Genomic DNA, 24,952 nt, shown 5'->3' with positions numbered 1-24,952 from the left:
AGAGAGTATATGAATTACTGTTGCATCCATCTTCAGTTTGTATCGTGTGGACTTTGTGTTGAATCTGTAATGGACAGTGACCTTCACTTTGAAGGAGCCAACAGCTAAATGTTTTGTCTTCTGGGAATAAAGTCAGCAGTTTGCAGGCCTTATACTCAGACTCTGTATCACTTTTGAAACAGTCAGACAAAAACGTAGCTTTCCACCATTGTATTTCAGCAGGCCTTCATTTGCATATCATCAATGCCATTAACGACAATGGCTCTCTAAAAGTGCTGTTTCTAATTTTAGCTGCCAAATGGTTCTGTGTAGTTTTATACTCGCAATGGAGCAAATCTCTCAAAACTTTTACTGCCAGTTTTCGCCTGTTCAGACCAGTTTGCGCCATCTGTCAGTCTTCCTCACTCTCCTCTGCGTGGCTGAGCTGTGTTGGGTGTCGGGGGGGGCTCTCAGCGGTGACAGCAGCAGTTAGCAGAGCGTCTGCACGAGCCCAGATTCTGATTACTGCGTTGACGGGGAGGAATGAGGGCGCAGACATGATCCTGTTAAAGCGCAAACACAAATACAGGGAGAGGCGCGGGGGAAACGAGAGGCTCATTACATACAATTATAGAGTCATGTTGCCTCCTTTGACCCGGCCCTTTCGATCTTTCCACAGATGTTCCTGACCGTGTACCTCAGCAACAATGACCAGCACTTCACGGAGGTCCCCGTCACACCGGACACGCTGTGCAGAGACGTGCTGGACCTCTGCAAGGAGCCGGGGGAGACTGACTGCCACTTGGCCGAAGTGTGGCGCGGGTCTGGTCAGTATCACTAGAGCTCAATGACATTTTATGCTTTACCATTACTTGTTTGCACAATTACTTTGTTCTTCTTTGATTGCACATTTACTAACTTTGTACCCCCTAAATATTCTTGAGAGCTGTTGCAACAAGTGAATTCCTCCACTGAGAGATAACTTAAGTCGTATCTTATCTCATACTGATATCCGGTATCACACCTTCACCTCTTATTGACATTTGTGAGTCTTCGCCGTACTCTAAAGATCAAAGCGCCGCTTGCTTGACACTTGGAGCGGAGATGTCGAGGCACAACAGTGGAGATACCAGCAAAACCGACACGATGCCTCACCTCTGAACCCAGCCTCATTATTTGTATCTGTCAACGTACACGACAGATACATGTGTGGACCCGCTCCTCGGGGCTAATCTGCATAAATGCAATGCAAATGAATCCGGCCCATAATCCCCGGCAGCTACCGGAGCATATTTCTCTGAGGGTCACAGGTGGGTTACGTCTTCTCATCTCCCCGGCGCTGAAGAGTGCAGGAATAATCACAATCTGACTCAAGTAGCGTGGTTTTGCGGCCGTTTCCATAACGACTGTGCCATAAGCCGGGGGAAAGTGCCAATTATTGTGCTGGAGCGCTTCCTCAAGTGTCCTAAAAGGAGCCTGCTACCTCCTGAAGAGATTGGCTCATGAGCTTTTACTGCCAACCGCCTGTGCCCAGCTGTCGTACCGCAGCACTCCCTGCATCAAACTGAATTTATGGCTGCAATCACGATGTTTGACAGGGCCACTGAAAGCTCAATTGGTTGTCTTGAGTCGTGTTTATTTAGGGCACGTTTTTTGTGTAGCAACGTCTTTCTTTTTATCGACAGGTTTTGCGATTACGATTAGAGAGAAGACTAGAATGTGAACTGCTTGACCACAGAAGTACAACAATTATTTCAGAATGTTTGTAGAGGGATAAACTCATTCTGCAAAATTTAATCTAAAAGATTCCTAAATGCAAACCCCAAGACTGCAGATTTCCAGGCATCCAGCCATCCTTTCCAAACCTAACATGATCCTGTCTCCACGTGGTCTTGCGTTTTTAAATTTGCAAACCCTGGAAATGAGGGCACTACAGTGTTAGAGTATACACAACATGTGATTGTATTATCAGAGCGTAAACATTTAGTTGTTAATTCATCATCAGCCAGAGGGTGAAAACAAAGAAGAGTAAACACTAAACTATCTCCTATTTCTCCACCATTACTTAAACAAATGCTGAATTGTGAATATATTCGTCTACTAAATAAATATACAGAGACACGGAGAGGAGCAAAGTAAAAGGTAAATGGTCAATTTATATAGCGCCTTTCTACCTGCTTTAGGCAGCGATTTACATCAAGGAACCAGTCACTCATTCACACACCAGTGTACGCAGACGCTGGAGGCAAGGTGGGTGAAGTGTCTTGCCCAAGGACACAACGACAGTGTGCGCTTGCGGCATTTGAACCGCTGATCCTCCGATCACAAGAGAACCCGCTCTACTATCTGTGCCACCGTCGCTCCTAAGTAGTTCAACAGCTCCTAAATACTTAAAAAAACGGACGATGCTAACGAGGACGCTTCGTTAGCTCCATGCTACATATGCTAACGTTAGCCAAGAGTGCTGTTTTTCCGCGTCTGCTGAACAATTTGCCGTGAAAAAACCTTTCGTATTGACCCGATTTTGGCTTGACTTTACTTGTGTGTGATAAAAATGTCTATAGACAGAAAATGGCTAAAAATAGTGAAAAGAGTGATTCCCATGAGAGGTTTTCTTCCGCCTTGTCTCCGTCACGTCCCCTTGTATGACGCATTGCCAAGTAGTGATGCTAAAATGTCATTACTGTAAATACAAATGGTACAATAGTTTACGTGGATTCTAAAGGAAAGTCGCAATAGCATGAATGTTTTAGCTGAATGAAAATATTTTTGTTATTACAGAGAAGAAAAAGCCTTGGTATCAATTGGAAAAGAATAGAAAGTGAAAAATACAAAGATTATCCATACCGTTTCACGAATTGACGAATCATTGTGATTGCACTGACGTCGTGACTCTGGACTGTGACCCGTCAGCCTGTTAACATAATGCAATGCCTCACAGCGCGGGGGAGAATTGTCTGATAAACAGACGACGAGCTCTTGGCGCAGAACCAGGTCGAGTAATTGACAGCCCAACACGGTAGCTTCAACCCCCAGTCATCCCGACTCCAGGTTATAAAAGCCGGTCTTCTCCCGCTGTGGTCAGGAAGGAAGTGTCATCTTTGGGTTTCATCCACAAAGCAAACATTTCCGCTGAGCCTTCCGAGTCAGGTGCTCGTGGTTTCGGATAACTGCAGTGTCGGATACGGAGAGTTTCCGAGATTAAACACGGTCAAATTTAAAATCACAAAGGCTGTAATTATTTAGGTAACATTTTCTGACAACCAGAAAATGAAAAATCTGACCAGACTTGTCCAGATCGTGTCTGCTATTAATGTATTAAGTGTGTCTGGTTAATAGCTGGAAGCATATTTACTTATTTTTTAGCTTTATTTAAACTGCTTTACTTTACTCATTTCCATGCTTAGAAAATAGAGCTGGGCTGGCTTTACTTAAAGGGATATTTCAGGATTTTTGACATAGGGGCTCATTTCCTAGCTACCTAGTTACAACACTCTGGATAACTAGGAAATGAGGCCCTATGTCAAAAAACCTGAAATATCCCTTTAACCTGTTTCATACACATTATGTATATTATCTTAAAGCCACACTTTGGAATATTCAATGGTAGGTGTTGCTTCAGTAGATCGGCCAAAATTCTCTTTCCTGTCAGCGGCAGGTTACAGCAGCACCGCACAAAACAGCAGGAGGAGACGCACCTCTAGACTCAGTGAAATACTATAATACTGTCAATATTCCACTATTGTATCCAAGAATTCATTAGTGTGATGTCAACAAATAGAAAAATTCTAAGAAGGACGTAGTAATATTATTTGTTTTTCTTTTTTTTTTTTTTTTTTCACCATTAAAAAGATTCTTAATGAAATAAAGGCTTGTATTGTAATGATTTGAAAGGTTTTGTGGCTTTAAGATATGAAACATGAATTGCTCTTGCAGGATTTGGCAACGTCAAGCTCAGGTGCAAAGTCCGGCCCTCTAGCAAAGATTCTCTGGCCCACAAGATAATTTTGATAAATATTATTACGCACATCAGAGATCAGATACTTAAAATGCTTAAAATACTGTTAATTCTAATAAAATGTTCTAGGGGACGCCCCCGAACCCCGTTAGGTCATACAGTATGATGTGGGATTTGGAGATTGTGGCGTTTTTTTGGGGGCCACGAAGCAAACTTGCCCGACCTCTATGCTTTGGGTACTTTAATTCTCCCTCTGGTTGTGTGCTGTTGCAGAGCGGGCGGTGGGCGATGGAGAGCGGATGATGGACGTGCTCCAGAGATGGGGGCAGCACCGCTCTGAAGTGCGCTTCTTCCTGCGACACCGAGCGCCCATCAGGGACTCAGGTGAGTGTGCCCGTGCACCCGCTGCCCGTGCCTTCACACCAGTGCCACACATGCAACACCCCATTACCACTGCACCTCTACGGCTGCTGTAGGGAGGCCCCGGACCGTCCTCTGAGAGAGACATTTGACACCGGAGCGGTAAACTCCAGAGATGCCTCGAGTCACTTAACGTACACGAGAGCTCATTTCAACAAAACTGTTTGTTCTTTTGTTCCCATGTGTTGGTTTTCTAGCTATTCCGCCAAGCTTAATTCATTTTTGTAGTTTTCCTGATAATAGTTGTAATAGTAGTGATAGATCATTGTAAGAATTTTATTATCTACAATATCAGGCGCAAATGTAGGGTATAATCCAACACAATAAATCTATGAAAATAAAATAACTGTTTAACTCAATCCAATGGCTGCTATTGTCACATCTCAAAAAATGAATACTGTAACATCCTGGGTATTGGCCAATAAATTATTACTAACAAGATGATAAAAACTTTGCACGGGATGTAAATACTTAACTGCAGGAAACGTCTGTTTTTCTAAATGTACATGTTTTAGCTTTGAAGCTAAAGGCTAACGCTAATTTCACGCTAACAATTTGGCGCTTAAAATTGTGCCACAATCTGAACTAGTTTCAGTGTAACACTTGACTCGTCGTTTATTTAAGTTTATAAATCACCCTGCCCTGGCCAACAGGAAGTTAGCCAAAAGCGCTAGCCTGTTATGAGAGTTTCACATGACGTAGCCCAGATCCCGTCCACTCGCAATGCGGTGTCTCCCAGAGCCTGTTTTAGTTTTAGAGAAAAGTGTAGTCTCCTGTCCGCCTGGAGTTACATAACTGAGCTGCGCTGCCCCTCACAGCACGAGTCTGGCTCAGGGATTACAAGTCTGTTTTCCCTTCCTGTTAGCCGCATCTTGCTTTCCCACACTGCTTAGCTTATTAAGCCATTTTTCTCTACACACTGTCTTATTCTTTGACATCTGCATATATCCTAGTAAAAGCACTGAAGTATATAATGTAATGTATGTTATTGTGTAACTGATGCTTTATATACTGTATAATGTAGAATATTATTGTCACATTTTCTAATTTCGCCAAATATTTTACCCAGTCACAACTTTAGAAGACAGTCTTAGGTGGTAAAAGGTTGTTAATACCTCTTTTTGTATTGTGAATGAGTGATAATTAAAAAATTATAGATACATACATTTTGAATATTATAGATACATACATTTACAAGTCTCTCTTAAATGTTACCCCCGGCTCAACTAAATTGAATATTGAGATTTTGCACATTTTAATATATTTTTTTAATATATTTTTTTATTTATAGATCTTTTTTTTTCTTTTTAGATGCAAGTTTGCCATTTTATACTTACTACTGCCACCTCAGCTCACACGTGTAACTGCTCCTTCTATATTAAGCTCATGCATGACGGCACTTCAGACAAACACCTTTTTGAGTGATAGTGCAGGATTTTAGAGGCAGTTGTGGTGAACAGGTCTGGGCTCATTCTACACATTAGTACATGGCTGGAACATGTAGGGAGAGGAAAATGCATCATTTTAACATTTTTAAACTCTGCATAGTCCCTTTAAGTTGTGCTAGTGATAAACAAATTGACATTTTTGTAGGTGTTTTTAGGCTCTGCATGTGGGCTGTGGCCTAACCCCTAGACCAGTGGGTCCCAACCTTTTTTCCTTGAAGCCCCCCCTGCACGTGCTGTAGTCGGGCTGCGCGCCCCCAGTCCAAAACTGTGGCCCCACAAATGTATCAAAACAGGAGAATAATTGCTAATGAATATTTATTTCAAACAAATGAAGTGAAATTGGAGAGTTTAATGCACCTGTAGTCCTTACTTCATATTTGATGATTTTAAACCATTTATTTTGTTCTAATAATATCATTTATGACCTGGCCCTCTGACCAGGCAAAGCTCTGGGCCCCCCTGCAATCCCTGCCCCCCAGGTTGGGAACCACTGCCCCAGACCACCAAGCAGTCGCGCTTTGTGACTTTGTGTCACTTTTTGACACCCAACTTTTCCGGGAGAATAGTAAATCATTAACTGTCTTGAATGTTGCAACAACCATGAGATCATTTAGGAAACCATGAGTTCAATTTAAACATAAAACGTCAGTGATTTTTCTAATATACTGCGGCTTCTTGCTGTACAGATATTGTTCACCTCATAGAGCGATATCAAAATCACATGGCGATGCATTGTGCAACCCAACACTTACAGTATTTTCTCACTTTTCCGACCGCCAGCTTCACAATACTTGCACTGTGTGTGTAAAACCATTACGGAAGCTTAACTGGCTTTACTTATGGTCCGGGGCTTTAAAGATGAGCGATGGTCTGGCCCCACCAGCCTCCAAGCGCCCGGCAGCGCGGTTTGTTTATGAACACAGATGCGTCACGTACATGCACTTTGCCGTGACCCGCCCCATTGTAAGTTATGTAGTGGGCTAAATCCCCCAGATTACCGCAAGTCACAAAGAACACTGATCCCTGTTGTTTCCCAGGAGCTTTAGATCATTCACCGGTGGGCTTTTTTTTCTTCCCTCAATGCTCCATAATCTGCCCGCGCGCCAGAGGCCAAGCAACTCGCCGTTACTAAAGCATGAAAACTGGAGGAAGTAGAGCTAGTCGAACGTTTGCTGGGAATTGGACGAGTGTTGAAAGAGTTTGCGTTGGTTCTTTTTGTTATTCAGGAGGTTCAAGAAGCTCCGAGCCCAAGAGGAATGGTGTGAAAGGCCCACCGGACAGAAGAATGGAGAACGGAGTGAGTCTGAAGTCAGGGGTATTGGGAAGTAATTGAAGGTTGTGGGGGGGGGGGAATTATAATGTATGGCTGCAAAAACCTCTTTTTAAAGAAATTGGTAATGTCAATTCTATATGATATGACATCGCCTAATATTGCGATGATGATTGCGATAATATATGTATTATATTATTTTGTATTTTTGCACTAAATCTTGTTCTCAATCGCATTATGTCTTAGTCTTAATTTGTCTTTAATGAGGAAGAAGTGGTGGTAAAGTGAGTTTAAATCTGAATCTTAGTCCATTTTGTGGTTTGTCTAAAGACTGTACAATATATTCCTATCTATTTCTTTATTCCTCCTTAGACAACCGCATCGTGTGCTTATACTGCTGCACATGTGGATCACCCATATTAAATGTCTAATGGGTGTGGTATCATTTAGAGCCGTGACCCTTTTTTGCAATGCTCTCTGGAGAAAGGGGAGTGTAATGATATATTATTACAGCGTACACTTGGCGTGTAATTTTAAAGTGCATATGACTGGTTTGCACTGTTTGTTTTTTTTAGTTTTGTTTTCTTTTTAAGTTCTGCTGAAGTTGCAATTTTAAGAAAAATAAAATACACGTTGAAACTTGACTTTCTAAAACTTAAAGGTGCATTATGGAACTTTTGATGCGAGAAACAAACTTGATATTTGTGCATATTTTACCTTTTTGTGACCGATTGGCTGTATGCGTGGTTACCATGGCGTCTTTACTTTCGATCGTGGTGGCCTCTACATCGCTCTAAGATCACTTGTTTTGTAGGTTTTCTGGTGAGAGGGTCAGAAACTCGAAAAGCAATTGACCCTGGCGCGTCATAGAGGCCACTGTGATGGAAAGTAAAGACGCCATACTGACCACTGGGTCACTAAAAGCTCAAATATTTATTAATAAAAGGTTGTTTTTTTCACACAATGCGCCTTTAAGTGACAGGAAGAGAAAGAATTCCATATTGCAAGGATGGGACTTGCTCTTGGCCCTTGTGTACAGTATGATAGTACGTTATGGTTGGGTTTACCTGTTTCTAATGAGGGAAAACAAATGAACATAAGAAACCACAAGCATCTTTTGGCAAAATCATGTCACGGCTTATTCTAGCATTGCACTTTACAAGCTTGACCAGCCTGTCAAGCCTTTGTTCTGTGTTGTACTAACCAATTACACCCCCCCAGGTCGGCACGCCTCGGATGGACATGACACTGGCTGAACTCCAGGAGATGGCGGCACGGCAGCAGCAGCAAATCGAAGCCCAACAGCAGCTCCTGGCTTCTAAGGTACAGCGCCAGATGAAAGGGCGCAGCAGGCTATTGCACACAAATGGAAGCCAATGAGCAGGCGACCGGGTAACAGCGATGCAGATGAAAGCCGAGAGAGCAGTGTCTAAATAATAGCACAAGATGAAAAGCCGCGGACATGGGAGTTTGTGTTAGCAAAGCGCGGGGATCTTCAGCTGTGGCAGGTGCGGCGTTATTACTTGAGACGCCTGGGATTGCTGTAGGCAGGAGGTTCTCATTGCCTTAGCCTCCTTTGGTGATTTACTAGTGACTGCGAGAATGACAGAACATAAGTCAGGCGTGATTGAGGAGGTAGTTGACACACTTACCCAAAAAACATACTTGGCATTTCAAACAGGTTTTTGAGTCAGTGACTATACTCTCGTGCACAGTCAGATAAATGATTATAGTGCAGAAGCCATGGTATGTGAAGACAAGCCAAGAAATGTCAAGGAGCACGTGTTTTACATCGACGTGAACAGGCCGAATCGTGAAGTGAGCAATAACAAACGGCTGTGATCAGTTGTTAGCTTTACTTATAGGATATTTCACATTTTCTGACCACAATAGCGAAGATGAAGCTTCTGTAGGAGGAGGAGGAGCGAAACATTCACAACTTAGACCAGCCGACGTTTTAAACTTCTCTATCATATTTATATTTACATTTCATTGTGCATTATTCCCTTCACAGATAAATCCCATCTTCCACAGATACAAGTAGATGCAAAGAAATAGTTTGAGACTTAGGGTTGTGGCCACATATCGATTTTGCGGTGTATTGCGATATTTTGTGGGACGAAACGATACTGCTTATTCCGATATTGATACTTTTGATGAAGTTGTGCAGATTAATGAGGTGGCAGTTCTCAACTGCTACAGCCAGATATACAGTATATTATAGCCAATAATGATCGAGAATTAAGTCAGACCAGTAGAGGGCAGCACTTTAATTTTAAACATTGGATCAAACACGGTCACACAAATACATAACTTTTGATGCTAGTTTTTATAATTCTAAATTTGATTTGTGGTAGATTTATTCATTCAGATAAAGGACTGTAGTTTCTTGTTCATTTGAATGTAAATGAAGTGATGCCACGGACGGATCAATAGACCCATTTTCAGTGTGTAATTCAGGGATCATTTATTCAGTTATATTTTTGAAGATAAAGGGGTGCAATACACATGAAAACAAATGTAAGTCATGAATAATCTAGTATGTAAATAAAAAGGTTGTAAACCGCATATGTTTCTTTACAGACTATTTTTGCGCAATATATATTATCGCCGTATCGGCAGGTTATCGTTATCATGAGCCATGTATCATTGTATCGTATCGTATAGAATCAAATCGTGAATCAAATCGTGAGGTACCCAACGAGTAGGCGACCGATCATGCAGTATCACCATTTTGTTGATATTGTTGCATTCTTTATTGACATTTTAGATCATCATAACATTTTCTAATCCACAAAGTGTAAGATAATGATTTAAATGTGTCTGATATTGTGACTCACATGTCGGCTGCGTGTTGCAGGAGCAGCGTCTGCGGTACCTGAAGCAGCAGGAGCAGAGGCAGCAGCAGCAGGCGTCCGAGCAGGAGAAACTCCAGCGGCTCCGCGAGAACATCGACAACCAGGAGATCCGGCTCAAGAAGGTCCGAGCACTGAAAGGGCAGGTGGAGCAGAAACGCCTCAGCAACGGCAAGCTAGGTAAGGCCTGCTGCAGCTGACATGGGGCAGAAACACAGGGGGAAAGATGAGAAACATAAGAAAAGTAAGGAAAGCACCGCAATCATTTATACTGCATTTTCACGGTAATTCGACCCTGGCTAACTGCCGGACTTACTCCATTTACTCACTGCAGGATTTGTGTGTCTTTTCCATGTTGAGCATCATTTAAGATCTTAATACTTACCATCCTCCAAACACAAAGCCAAAACAATTCTGTAAACCAAGAGGCCACACACTTGACAGAAGTGCCCCTCTCAAGTTTTCAGCCTCAGCCTTTGGTTTAGTTTTGAAATAATGTGTCTCTCGCTTGGAAAATTCAAATTTTTCAGAACTTTGCATTTCTAGTTTCTGTTACTGGTGAAACTTCCAAGCCCGCAGCTCTTCCTGACTGCTACAGTACAGGGATAACAGCCACGTATGATTTAACAAATTCAGTAGCTAGATTTGCTGCATCTTTACAGCAAACGTTTCACAATCCAAATATATAGTTTATACATAGTTTTGTCAAACATTAGAACAAAGTCCTTCCTGTCTGCGGACGCTGCTCATGCTGTCATTACTGTGTTGCAGTGGAGGAGATCGAGCAGATGAACAGTTTGTTCCAGCAGAAACAAAGGGAGCTTGTTCTGGCCGCTACAAAGGTGGAGGAGCTGAGCCGGCAGCTGGAGCTGCTCAAGAGCGGCAAGATGGAGGGCTTCCATGACAACCAGACCTCTGTGGCCGAGCTGGACCGCCTCTATAAGGAGCTTCAGGTGACCAGGAGGACTTTTTCTCAAAGCGGAGTAGAGTTGTCGGACCTTACATTTTTTAAAGAAATAAGATGTAGGGAGATGGGGATTATCATAGTTTCAGAAATAAAATGTCAAATTCCTAATGACTTTTTTAAAATCCTGTGTGAGGAAGGGGGGGTACTGTGTAAAATCTACTTTTTTCGGGCTTTTAACATGTAACAATGTTCTCTCATCGAAAACATAAAGGAGTTGTATTTTGAGGCTCTTGCGCACCTTTGAGACATTTTTATTCTACTCCACTGGCTGTTCTTATCGCCAAGCGGCTGCTCCCAAAAATCTCCTCCTGAGGTCCTACCTATCCATCTCTTGCTACGCTTAATTCTTTAATCGTGGAGTAAAACCACTTGCCATAGCTTCACTACAGCCGCACGAGCAGCATTGTCTTTTTTCCCCCCGTCTCTCTTTATTGAAACAGCTGCACAGCGATGGGGAGCAGGTGGGAGGGGCTTCGAGTTAGTTTGCTTGTAAATTAGGAAGTGAAACTACTGGATATTTTGTTTTAGCTGTTTTAGATAAATATAAAACCAACAAAGAGTAAGACAGTATTAAAGCGGTGGTGCCTGCTTGTGATCGATTTCCAGCTTGCATAACACTTCTTAAACTCTTCCACATTAGATACATGACATAAGAAAGAAAGCATTCGACAATTAAGACGACATCTAAAATAAACTTGAAATTGGTGTGAAACAGGTTTAAGTTGCACTGGTCAGTCTGCTTTGACCAGACACTCCAAAAGCCGAGATTGATCAGTGTCTTATGATTCCTCTCTTTTTGCCGGCAGCTGAGAAACAAGCTGAACCAGGAGCAGAACTCGAAGCTGCAGCATCAGAGAGACAGCCTGAACAAGCGCAACCTGGAGGTGGCCTCCATGGACAAGCGGATCACCGAGCTCCGGGAGCGGCTCTACAAGAAGAAGGCCGCGCTCCAGCAGAAGGAGAACCTTCCGGTAAGCGTCAACAACACCCCGCCACGTCCGCTCTTTAGATGTCCACAAAGTGAAGGTTCTGCTTTCGAAGACACTTTCAAGGTCACAAAACATTTAAAGTTATTTGCTCAAACTGAACGTATCATTGTCATTTTTGAATAACCCAGAAAACACTGGTGGGAAATAAGCAATCCTACTCTTTCCCTCCAGCAGCTCTGGTGCCGTTTAGTAGAAATGGCATAAAAGAGCTCCCTCTGGTGGCCATTGTGTAAACCCACTTTTATGTTTATCTGATTTCCCTAAGCCTCAGAAGCGCCTCAACTCAGACCACCCGCACATCAACGTAAGGCTTCACAACTTATTATCCTGTGGGGCCTTTGTATTTTGTGAAGGATACTCCACTTACTACCACTACTTTTTTTTCTCCATTCTAATTCACATATCTGATGGGGACTGACTCCATCTTGGCTTTCCCTCTTCACAAACTTGTCTTTTAGCTCCATTCCACAAAAAAGAGTTGAGAGAGGAGTGGGGACTTCAGGGGAGATTCTATCTATTCGGGGAAAGAGGAAAGATGGATAACCCACTTTCTTCAACAGGGCCGAGGCTGTAGCTAAAGCAGCCTTTTGTCTTAGTGGCAATAATTAATGAAGGCAATTCATCACGTGTGGATTTCACCCCGTTTTACCTCCCTCTCTTCTGTAAAGGTGTTGTTTGAGTGGGGCTAAAAGACTGAGAAGGAGGATTTTTCATGTCCGCTGCTGCTCAGATTTCAAAATGGTTTCATTATTTAGTGGAATTTAATTGGACTGAATGGACAGTGGATAAAAGCTAAGGCTAAATCAAGCAAGTCACACACTAAGGAAAATAATTTCAACGTTTTCATTGACTTCAGTATTAACATCTTTCTTTCTTTTGACTTCTGATAATCATCAAATAATTTGCATAAAAACCTCACAACAGCACAAATAATAGTTTTATCAAAGTATCCAGGTTTCAAGTATCAAGGGACTTGTCGACTTATGTACTGTTATTTGTTTCCTTTTTAAATGGAGCCTAACATGTTCTTGATAGAGTATTTTTTATGGTCCACAGTGATGAGTGTGACCACCTCTAAATCCAAACAATATTGTCAATGTAGATGAGTTTGCAACAAACCAACCAATCAATGCTAAAAAACAAATGCAGCTGACTGCAATTCACAATCTCATAACATTATGATTATTCTCTTTACTCCAAATGAAACACAACCTTTTATGTGGTGGGACTTTCTTTAAAAGTTGTGTAATTTGTTTATTTGGTCACGACAGTGCATGTTAATGATCACACATGAGCCTCATGCATGTAAGCACGCCACGCCGGATTGTAGCCATGGGCTAATTTCCACCATCGTCCTCCACTCGCACTCTCAAACACACTCACTCCACCTGGCCTATTGTACATTGTACTTTCTTTTTTTTTTTTTTTACACTTTTTGGGGGGCTTTTTTTTTTTTTTTTTCATATAACCAGTGTTGCCAATAGTGGATTATTCAGTTACATTTGAAGTAATGTAGCAGTGTTACATTTGCAAAACAAAGTGTCTGGAACTGTCTGGAAATACAGACATTATTTTGTCCAAAGCAAAGAATATTGTCTGTTCTGTGTGAAACAAGTTGTTCTCAATTGGGAAAAACTAAGTAGGTCTGACTTAATTTACCTGGCGTTAGTAATCAAATTACTTTTGAAATTAAGTAATCAAAGAAGTAACTAGATTACTTTTAGAAAAAGTAATCGGTAGTTAGATTACTTTGATGGAGTAATACCAACAATCCTGCAAATAACATAAAAACTTACCCCAGTGGTGGTTAAAGTACTTAGTTTTATGAATTACACTACTGGTCAAATATGATTCTGCTCAGTCAAATTTGAACTTTAAATTTGAAAATGGAAATATTTACCATTGTCTTCCACAAAAGTACAAATCAGTTTCAAGTAACATTACAAATACTTACTTTGTCACTTCAAAAATACAAAGATCGCAGCTGAATTCCCTGCCTGTACCGAAACACGACGGAAATCTTCTTCCTCGTATAGAGTCAGTTGCATTGACAATACACCTGCACAGCGCCCCCTACTTTACTGGAGTTGCATTGTAATGCTTTTAAATGTTTCAAAACACTACACTTTTCACTTGGGAGCCTTTACTAAAATATAGTGGAGTAGAAACTATTATATTTATCTTCAGCATGTCTTGATACTCTTAATAATCAATAATACTCAAGTACTCAAGTCAAACACTCTTATTTCAAATCCGGCCCAGATTGGTGACATACTTGTGAGGAGATTGTTGGCATTCTTTGCATTTTGCACAGCATTTCTCAGAGGTCGTCCCATCTCTCTCGCTTATCTTAAAAATAGCCCACAATAATAGCGCCCAACGTTCACCAACTAAACACCATCTGAAGCGCCCACTCAAGTTTGTGCACAAATAAAGTGGTGTTAGCATGTCGCACAAGCTGTTCCCTTACCCAGCGCTAAAGCCTCTCTCATGACAAATGCAGGAAGGTGCTTGCGATTGCACGCGTGCCGAAGAGTTCACATAAAGGAGGCGTTCTACCCGTAACCTGCTCTGAATACTAAAGAGCCCGGCCTTTTCACACCGGCACAAAGACACACGCCATTCAAGCCGTGTTCCCTCCGCTAACCACACGGCGGACACGTACTGAAGAGGAGAGGGCGCAGAACACACGAGGGAAAGTTCAGGGTAAACAAATCGCAAAGACACATGGGCGAGAAGGTGTTCAGATGGGGAAAGAAGAGAGAATATTTGGTGGTTTTTGAACTGCTTTTGCATACTGTGCTTCTTTTTCTTTAAGAATGGCTATCCTGGTAGAGAGAGGGCAGCAAAAGACACACATCCGCAGGTAACTAAGCCAGTACTGGACAGTTTCAGCTCTTCAGTACGGGCTCCTTTTCTCTCATTCTTTTCAACATTTCAACTGTGCAAAGTTTGGCTCATTGCTTGATTTATTCCATTGTTGACAGCACCATCTGTTTAGCTGGAGTGTGTTCGGCTGTGTCGGCGGAAAAAAGATTTGCATGAAAACTTTTACTTAGTTATTTATTTTTATACAAGTAAAACAACAAAATCTTACCCAAAGTATTGAGGCTTCAAATGGCTACATTGATCTTCTTTGGTTTTCAGTTTCAGTATATTGCTGTCCTTTTGGGTCACAATTGGTCACAAAGATCCATTATGAAATGTTCTTAGATTTTTGTGTGTAAAATTGACCACAACAATATGAAAAAGCTGTAAACAAACACGTTAAAGCCATGCTGAATTACATATTCACCCAATAAATAGAATTAATCCCATGCGTTCATTATAAGGGTGAAAAACCACTTTGGTGGGATCAGGACGTCACCAGTTCACCTACATAGAGATGTGTTGACTGCAGCATCAGCTTTAACACATGAGGTTCTCTTCCAAAAGGGTCCTTTGTAACGTTTTTAATATATTGTAAGATATTATTCAACTTCTTCCTACAACATATGAACAACTTTACACAGGATGTAGCTAAATATGTCACTGGAGGAGACTTCTGTTTATAAAAAAAGAAAGAAAACATGTTGCCATAGAGCGCAACAGTCCACCCCCTCCAGTCATGTCTGGACATTAAAAAAAAACATTAATTTTTAGCATTGATTTTTCTAAAAATATTCCAAAAAGTTTAAAAGCACGACACTAGCAAATCAGCTATGTGCCAAATCTGCTAAGTACCAACAATTGGGCAGATATTTTACAAGAAAGAAAATAATACGGCAAAATATTTTCATAACTTTTCAGTTTTTAACGTTTAAGACAAATCTTCAATTTTCTCTTGTGTGTTTTATGTCCAGTTAGCGCAATGCTAACTAGCCGGCATCGGGCATGTGACCGGAGGTTGGGACTGTTGAGCTCTATTGCAGAGGTCGCTGATATTAGCCTATCAAATACACGATTGATACCACACTATATCTTGAACCTAAAGCTGTTTTTGCATTGAAGCTAACATCAATTTGACACTAACAAATATTAAAATAGCACCACTAACTGAAATAATTTCTATGAAACTTGACGTTTATTAACCTTTTCTTAAAAAAAAAAAATCAGATTTCAATTTATGTTAAAATGTTGACAGGAAGTGGTCATTACCCTACACTGGCCAACAGGAAGTTAGCCAAAATCATTCAGTGCACGGAGCCTATTGTGCACATAAAGTCTATGTTACAGCTCATTCAATTGGCATTGTGAAAATAATAACAATGCCAATAACTAACTATGCCAATAATAATAACTCTTCTTTTAACTGGCAGCAGTCCTTCAGTCTTTTGTTCACTAAAACATGTACAACAGGTTCCTCTCTGGGGCCAGCACTCCCCTGAAAAAGAGAGTCTTAATCTCATTGGGACTTTCCTGGTTAAATAAAGGTCAAATAAATAAATAAAAAATCAGATTTTGACTAAATACTATTCTATTACTTAAAATACACACAAAACAGTGACCGCTCAAATTTGTTGGTCTTTTTTTTTCTTTCTCGATTCCCAAGTATCACCTGCTGTACCTGGGGATCCCCTGTTTTCTCATCATCCAATCAGCCTCCTTTTTAACCATGCCCCTAACCATCCTCCTCCCTCTCTCTCCTGTGCTCAGCTGCCTTCCGAAAGCCAAAGTGGGCAGCAGTCGGGCCCCTCTCGCGTGGCCGCGGTGGGTCCGTACATCCAGTCGTCCACCATGCCCCGGGGCCCAGTGAGGAACGAGCTGCTGGTCAAACCCGCCTACCCCGACGGCACAGCCACGCTGCCCACACACGACCACCAGGGCAAGGCTGGCACCGGTAAGACACTGCAGAGGGAAAAGAACACATGGTTATTAGTACAGTTTGACACTGTACTTAAGAGAATATTTGAGAATATTAGTGAAAAGGGCTTGAATTCCATTTTATTCATCTCTATATAACCTTTATGACTGATTTTTATTTTTTTCTTTCATATCATTTGGGAATATAAATAGACTGCCCGATGTTGGCACATTTCAGACAGTCAGTATCATCCTTAGAGTGCTGCCCACTCAGTTATATGAAAGAAGTAAAGGCCCTATACCTGATTTGTATGTTTACAAACAATGGGAGAAGGCGCTTCGAGCTAACCTTGCCTGCAAGATGAATTCTCGCAGCCCTTCGAACACAAGGTATGCGTATTTGTGACAAATCGCATAACATTTGTACAATGTAAATATGCTGCTCCATTGCTGAAGCAATCTCAGATTGATATCAGTTCTAATGTTATTAGTGCTGTAATATAATTCTAGCTCTTGCCATGTTAGCCTCAAGCGCTAAAATTATTAATTAACGCATTCCTTACTCTTTTCCAACATTCTTCACAGAGATGAGTTTATAATCACATTTTATCACGGTAATATAAACAACAACTATCTTCAAGTTCATGATCAATGAAAAGGCTTTATAATTATAAATCAAGGTATTTTTCCCATCTGGTTTTACAAGGATCTCAAGGACCAAGGACAAAACACATATTCTATTCCACTACTAGAAAAAAAAAAAACATTCGGTACCCATATCGGTCAATCTCTCGTTGGAAATATTTTCAAGCAAGTCATAAAACCCTGTAACCCCAACAGATAAGTTCTGGTTTAAACTACTCAAATTAACCAGTTTATATATATATATATATGTATCTTTTTACATTTTCCAAACTCGTATGTCTTGTGTCTTCATTTTGCTGCATCAGAGTGTGGGACTGCTGCTTGTGATGTGACCCTGAGCTCAGAAGGTAGCCGTGTGAAGCTCTTTTGCCGTGCTCTCTGGATCTAGCATTCCTTACTTAAAGAAACTTTTAGTAGAATAACATTTTTGTGTACTTTCCCCACCTTTTGCTGTAGAAAAAAAAAAGAAGAGAAGCTCATATTTAATTCACAAGTTTATGTACTCTTTTATGCGTTCTTATGGGCACAATTAGTCATTCCCTTTTGCACCGGGGGTAAGTGCGCAGGTTATTAAAAATGAATAAGCAAACACTAAAATTAGTTGTATCATTTGTCCATATATAATGTAAAAGAAGCACGTTTCCCTCTGTTTGCTGTGATGTTATGTAATTTCTGCATGCTGGGTAGTTTGCTGTATGGAAAAGAGAGGAGAGAGACACTCGGGACGTGCTTTTTTTCTTCATTGGCCATACTTGAAGCTAGTTACTTTGTTTCTGTGTGCGTCAGAAGCTTGGATTGAAAACTGTTGTGGTCTGTTTCTCTCAAACGCATCTCCATCAGAAGCCATGATTTTGCTAAAGCCTATCAAAGAACTGCGGGCCAAGCGGAAAGGTACAGTCTGGAGCGTTTGTGTGCGGTGCCTGTTATCTGCATCTGTCTGTAGTTTTGTGTGACTTCAGCTGAGAAAAATCAAAACAAGAAATCAAGCAAACTCTGTTGTTTGAGTCGTCTTAGTGATGAGGTCAGTGCCGAATGTGTAGATGTATCTCCTTTTGCACATTGTTGTTGAGAATAATGTGGAATTTTACTTTTGTACAAGCAACCACGCCGTTTCAGGTGCTTTAATATTTATTAAAAAGAAAAGCATTGGTACATCACAACTATGCTGTATAATTCATCAAAAACTAGCATTGAAGTCCTCACGATGTAACTTTGCCATGTTTACTTCCTTTCAACCAGTGCTGGACAAAGTACTCAATTTCTCTACTTAAAATGTGTGCGCTGGTATTTTCTGATTCTGTTATAGTGATGTTTCTGATCTTTACTGCTTTTACAGGCCTCAGTGCACAGAATGTTACATAGCAGCATGATGCTAACCATAGAAATAAATATGGAGAAGCGGCGTTCAGTCCTAACGTAGGCAGGTAGTTATCAAGTAAGCTAGTCCAGGAGTCCGCTAGCCTGCTCAATGTATTTTTCCTTTAGCCGTTCGCATTAGCCACCAAACATCGCAAATAATGAACAAACCAGATGTTTCCAGCTGTCAAACCATCGACTGGATTTAGGTCAAAGCCTTGTTAGAAATCAATAATGAATGAACAGACCTCCTGAGATTTTACTTGAGATACAAATTGGTGTCTAAAAGTGTCCTCTGAGCTAAATGCTAACTCAAATTCAGTTAAGTTTCTGCTTTTTGTGGGTCACTAAATATTATCTTATAATATGTTGATGATAAAAAGAAATTGTATAAATGCCATGAAACGGACAAAACATACCTCCCCATATGTTTGTATTGCTCCGTTGCCTCCGGGTCCGGGAGCCGGCGGCTAACAAATATGTGCATTTGTGGGAACAGGCTCAAATAGCTAAAGGCATATCTGTGATTTCTATGATGCGAACTTCCAAGTGTAACCACTGTTTCCTGTTTTCCTGTTTCCATATGCTTATGGAGAGATAGCCGCGTCTGTTTTAATTGATAAATATTCAAACGGTATAAGGCAAAAACGTGCAGCTCTTGGATAATTAGTTACAACATATTGAAAATGGAGGAGATGTCTGTGGTCTGTGTTAATAACTGTAGCAGTTTTAGCCTTGAAGCTAAAGGCTAGCATTAATTTGATGCTAACAAATGATAAAATACCAGCACCATCTGAAGTAAAATTTCCTTTAGTTTTTTTTAAAATCTTATTTTATTTTTTGATTGATGTTAAACTGTTGACAGGAAGTCGTCTTTGCCCTACACTTGTCAACAGGAAGTTAGCCAAAAACATCCCGTGCACAGAGCCTATTGTGAACATAAATGTGTTTTAAAACAAATACAATTGAGTAGAAAGTGCAGATACTTGCTCTAAAATTAAAAAGCCTTCATCGTGAAATTGTCCTACATTGTACTTTTACTTTTGTACTTTCCAATTCTGCCTTCAACTGTCCCTGAGAGCTTGTGTCCCGCAGTCCTAACAAATGTTTTTGGCCTCACAGGATCGTCAAAGATGGCCGACTGGAGCCCTTCTGGCCCCGATTCCAACGGCATCAACAGCCACGGCTCCTCCTCCACCCTGCCCCGGATGCCCTCCCACAGCAACTCCACAGAACAAGGTAACAGACAAAATGGATTTATGTTTAAGTTAATCCTGTGAAAGGAAACCGACTGACGCTTACACGCGCTTCTCGTTAGATGACGGAGAAATGAAGAGGGACAAGAAGGCGCGTCCCGCTTCTATGTTTGAGCCGACCGACTTCCAGGCCAACTCCCTGCGCAAAAACCAGAGCAGCGACGACCTGGTCAGGGACGCACAGGTGAGAGAAAATACGGAGTATGAATTGTTTTTAGCTTCATAATAAAGGATTTATTTTTTATTTCTCAGTGCACAAGAATGACCAAGTACAGTTCTAGTCTTGTGTCTCCTAATTTGAACAAGAGTTTACATGAGATACACCTTGCCACTAGCTAAGTTGCATTCTGCATTTGAACCCAGTGAATTAGACATAGACAGTGAGTGATCAACTAGAGAAAATATATAGCTTACCAAAATGACATACTTATAATAGACAAAAGGCAAAAAATATTTATAAATGAACATGAATTAAAGCAAGACAGGTATAAATGTATAGATTTTGTACACAAGATTTTGTACACACATGATTTCAGTCTCTGTACATGGTTTTAGGCTAACTTCCTGTCGGTCAGTGTAGGGTAAAGACTACTTCCTGTACACATTAATATACATATATACATCATATACATTAAAAGATTAAAAAAGAAGAAAACTTCAAGCGTCAAGCCGATTGTGCTTTATAAAAATGAGTTCAGATGTCAGAGGTACTATTGTAGAGTCAAATTAACGTTAGCCGTTCGCTTCAATGCTAAAACACTATAGTGAAAAACATAGAAGCGTCAGTCGTTACTGTAGGAACTCAGCATGACCCCCCCCTCAAAAACGCTCCACTGTTTCAGAGGGTTTTTTCCTTTTCCTTGAAACCTCAAAATAAGACAGCTAAAGCAGTGGTTCTCAACTGGTTTGACTTCAGGACCCACAATCTAGGATGACCAGGTGTGACCCAAATAAGAATTTAATTTGTAACATAAAATTTAAAACAGTGTAATTTGTCTTAGATGTTATTATTGAGGAAACAGTAGATAAGCTTGTAAAGATGGAAGTATGATCCAAATAACTCGATAACAGTAATTTCAACAGACTAAGGAGATTTTTCCATGCTTTTTCAGGAAATAAAATTGGTTCCGTAACCCAAATTTGGGTCCCGACCCACGAGTTAAGAACCACTGACATAAAGGAAGCTTTGCTAGGAAGCTTTTCGCGCTACAGTTAACTCCACAAATACAAAGACATGCTCCACAATCTGAGCAAAATAAAATGCTGTTTTTAACCTTTTATATCCTATTCATCACCAATCGACTTCACTTGGTTATTCCTGTGTTTCCCCCTCTCCCCAGTCTGCAGCCAAGCCTCCGGTCAAGGTGCCTCCTCCAGTCCCCACCAAACCTAAGGGCCCCGCTGTCATCCCGTATGGCAAAGCGGGTCTGCACACTGGCACCTTCCCCAAGGCCAAGCCCCACAGCCAGCAGCATCAGCAGCAGTCCGGCCCGCACTCTGGCCCGGGCCGCTCCCCTCTGCCCCCCTCCCAGAGCCAGACCCTACCCCTGCCCTCCAAACAGGACACCCCTCCGGCCGCCACTGTCCGGCCCTTCACCCCGGAGCTGCCCAAGGACAGCAGGCTGGGCAAACCGCAGACGCTAGACGCCAGCTCCATCTACTCCATGTACACGCAGCAGTTGGGGATCCAGGGGGCGCTGAGCCGGGCGCAGAACCGCAATGGGTTCGCCAGTGGTATGTGACGATGCCATGTGTTTGAAATGTATCAAACATGTCAGTGGTCGGGCTGTGAATTAAAGGCGTTTGTAAACCGATGATTAGAGCAGCAGATTGCCTTGAATTTGTAAGCCATCTGTTACCTCCACATCCTGATGGTGTGCGCCCATAAGAGTAAAGACATACATTTTGAACACAGTTTATATATCTGTCTGATATACATTTATTAGAGTGCAGGGGCCTTTTCTCTTTGTTACAGATGCACTACAAAAACTAAATACAAAGCATGGGTTTAAATGACATATATTTTAGACCTTTTTCCTGATCAGACCAAGAATACTTTGCTTGTTCGATGACATTTCATGACATATATCGGCCGGACAATATTTGGAGATTTTACAGTATTGGCCGATATCTCCAGAAGTGATAGACTTTATCGCACCGGAAAGAGCGAAGTCAGGGCTTTAAAACGAGTCCTCCCACAACTTCCCAGTTAGTTCGTTTCACTAAACTTCAGTGAATATGGACATGCTGCGTGTCATTCTGAAGAAGCACAGAACCTGGAGAATTCAGTCGCTGAGTTATTTTTAACCTCCGCAATTGTATTTTTAATTGGCTAGCAACAGCATGCTAATGCTAACGGCAACTATTCAAAGCTGGGACAGAAATTATAATTGACTCAGCTAAAGTAATAAAATAAAATTGGCCTCTGCTGAAGTGACTATTTATGTTTTTATAGGATTATAGACCAGACATTTGGAAAAATTGGCCAATAATATTGGTCAAAAATATCCGCATATCAGCATCAGCCAATGAAAATCCATCAAAATCGGCATCGGCCTCAGAAAAACCCATATCGGTCGACGTCTAATTTATATCTACTGTTTTTGTCTTCTCACTCTAGTCTACGGCAAACCAGTCCTCTCCGGCTTCCAGCAGCAGCTTGAGAACCCCTACCTGGACCGCCGCTCGCCCACGGAGAACGAAGTGGACCACAACGCCCCCAGTCAAGGCGCGCCGCAATCCGAGACCGAGCGCACCCCCCGCCCCCTCAGCCCCACCAAGCTCCTCCCCTTCATCACCAACCCCTACCGCCATCAGAGCGACGGCGACCTGGAAGCGCTGAGGAAAAAACTCTACAACGCGCCCAGACCGTTGAAGAAGCGCAGCTCCATTACCGAACCGGAGGGGCCCGCGGGACCCAACATCCAAAAACTCCTGTATCAGAAAACCACGCTGGCAGCTATGGAGACGACCGTTACTCCGGCCACGCCCGCTTTCGCGCTCGACCCGGAGAAAACACCGGAAAGCGCTCCCGTTCCCGTGAGTGGTGCAGACGTGGACCAATCGGAGCCTGAAGAGGTCCCGCCTCCCGAACCCACGCCACCTGAACAAACCAATCACACGCCTTCGATCATAGTCGGGAACGAGGAGATTATACCGCCGCCCCCGCCGAGCCACCCCGCGCCCCGGCCGGAGGACGTGGTGTTCCTGCCGCCTCCCTCCGCCGGCGGGGAGGAGATCTTGGTGCAGGTGCCCAATATGCCCCCGCCCCCGCCGCCTGAGGGCTTCCTGGAGGACTTCCCGCCCTACCCACCTCCCCCATACCCGAGTGGGGCGGAGCAGGACAGCCTGAGCGAGGAGAGCATGAAGGCGCCAGAGGTCACGGGACAAGTCACGCTGCCACCGGTAACATATGTCACTTTCTTTAGACCAAAGCTTAGTAACATAGTTACAGTTTGTAGTGATGGACAGAAAAACTTTACTTTTGTTTCGCCATGGACCAAATATAGAGAATAGCAAACAACAGCAAGAAAAAGGTTTTATTAGAAATGTTTATAATTGTGAAATGTATGTTTGTAGACAGTTCCTCCTTACAATCGCAGGGGGTCAAAAGAAGTTTAAGTATTTTACTGTGGAAAATATATTTGACCTTGCGTATTTGACCTTTCAGTGGCCCAAGTGGCTGCCTGGGTGATTAGCTTAGCGCCTTTACTTACCAGCCCGAGGGCTCCTAAGACGCTCCCTGATAAGTTGTTTTTAGGATGTGTCGTAGGTTTTCACTGCTGATTGAATCGTCTCCATGGTTGTGCATACATTTAATTTCGAAAATCTACCATAAATCCTAAAAAAATGAAATCAAATTGATCCTGAAGCATCATGGGAGCCACCGGAATGGAAAGTAAAAAAAGAAAAAGAAAGAAAAAGTAGTGTACCTTTAAGTCAGTGTTATTGATTGTACATCTGCATTGCGCCCCCTACTGTTCTGGAGTATGCATTAAAAGGCTTTTAAATGAGATCACGCTTTATACTTATACTTTATATTTATCTTTGTATGAGGAACATATAAGAAAAATGTATGTCCGGCTGTACCAAAGAAGAGGTATTTATTTATTTATTTGTATTAATAGTTAATTCTATTAAAACTCTCCCGTTGAAAATTTTAATTAGGGTCACCAAAAAAAGTGAGCGACCTTTTTGGCAACAAATAAAGTGCGTCGTATATATATGACCTGCCCTATTATTTAACACACTAATCTCGGGAGAAATAGTTCCATTTTCCCGCTAAGCCGATCACCTCTGCATTCTCACCTCTGTTTCAAAAGGCGTTTTGTTTTGCCAAATCCTTTCACAAGTAGATTTCTGAGTTGGTGTTAACCCAGTAAGACAGTTTGGTGCCGTGACCCATTTCGCCATCTCCCAAACTCCGTTTTGAAAAGCAAAGGGGTGACTTTTTAAAGCCTAATGAGGTTACATCATCTCGGTTCAAGTGAAAATATTAGTTTGGTACAACTTGATCCGTAAAGTAGCTTAGCGGTGGAAAGAAGTGCTGGAAAAATACGTCCCTCCCTCCTTCTGTGGTGGTGGCTCTGCAGGAGTTTGAGTTTGGGCAGGGCGGACGGGAGCCTTCGGTAGTTCTAATGCATGGTTATGGTCTTGTCTCCAGGGAAAGAGGACCAACCTGCGCAAACTGGGCTCCGAGCGCATCGACCACAGCATGAGAGTCAAGTTCAACCCCCTGGCTCTGCTGCTGGACTCCTCTCTGGAGGGAGAGTATGACCTGGTGCAGAGAATTATCTATGAGGTAAGAGCTCTGGGGTTTTGCAGACTATTGAGGAAATCCTATTTTTGATCTTTTTAATGCAAATGTTTTTGTTAAAATGTATCTTTTTCATTTTTTTCTATGTCCAATCTTGCTGAATTGTTGAAGTGTGTGCTTTGTTTAACATTGAGATTAGTCCATGGAATGCAGCGTGTTTTTCTTCAGGGAGATGCTAAGCTTCAATTACTACATTCTTGATGAAGATACT

General features: G+C 41.9%; 1 protein-coding gene across 3 annotated transcripts in view; it reads left to right on the top strand.

The window, feature by feature from the left end:
* tp53bp2a (tumor protein p53 binding protein, 2a) overlaps positions 1–24,952 on the top strand; it is a 44,394-nt gene that overhangs the window by 14,889 nt on the left and 4,553 nt on the right. The window contains exons 2-16 of one of the 3 annotated variants that reach the window (XM_079559883.1): positions 659–806; positions 4,211–4,321; positions 7,032–7,102; positions 8,297–8,398; positions 9,936–10,110; positions 10,702–10,883; positions 11,704–11,868; positions 12,152–12,190; positions 14,705–14,752; positions 16,522–16,705; positions 19,792–19,908; positions 19,988–20,109; positions 21,266–21,659; positions 22,546–23,330; positions 24,589–24,726. In XM_079559883.1, the coding sequence (XP_079416009.1) occupies positions 659–806; positions 4,211–4,321; positions 7,032–7,102; positions 8,297–8,398; positions 9,936–10,110; positions 10,702–10,883; positions 11,704–11,868; positions 12,152–12,190; positions 14,705–14,752; positions 16,522–16,705; positions 19,792–19,908; positions 19,988–20,109; positions 21,266–21,659; positions 22,546–23,330; positions 24,589–24,726 (2,781 nt within the window). The remainder of the gene's footprint in view (positions 1–658; positions 807–4,210; positions 4,322–7,031; positions 7,103–8,296; positions 8,399–9,935; positions 10,111–10,701; positions 10,884–11,703; positions 11,869–12,151; positions 12,191–14,704; positions 14,753–16,521; positions 16,706–19,791; positions 19,909–19,987; positions 20,110–21,265; positions 21,660–22,545; positions 23,331–24,588; positions 24,727–24,952) is intronic. The other 2 variants (XM_079559884.1, XM_079559885.1) reach the window with 2 other exon arrangements.

The sequence above is a fragment of the Gobius niger genome (genome assembly GCF_951799975.1).
Source record: "Gobius niger genome assembly, chromosome: 7".
Lineage (NCBI taxonomy): Eukaryota > Metazoa > Chordata > Actinopteri > Gobiiformes > Gobiidae > Gobius > Gobius niger.
This window is presented reverse-complemented; position numbering and strand designations above follow the sequence as displayed.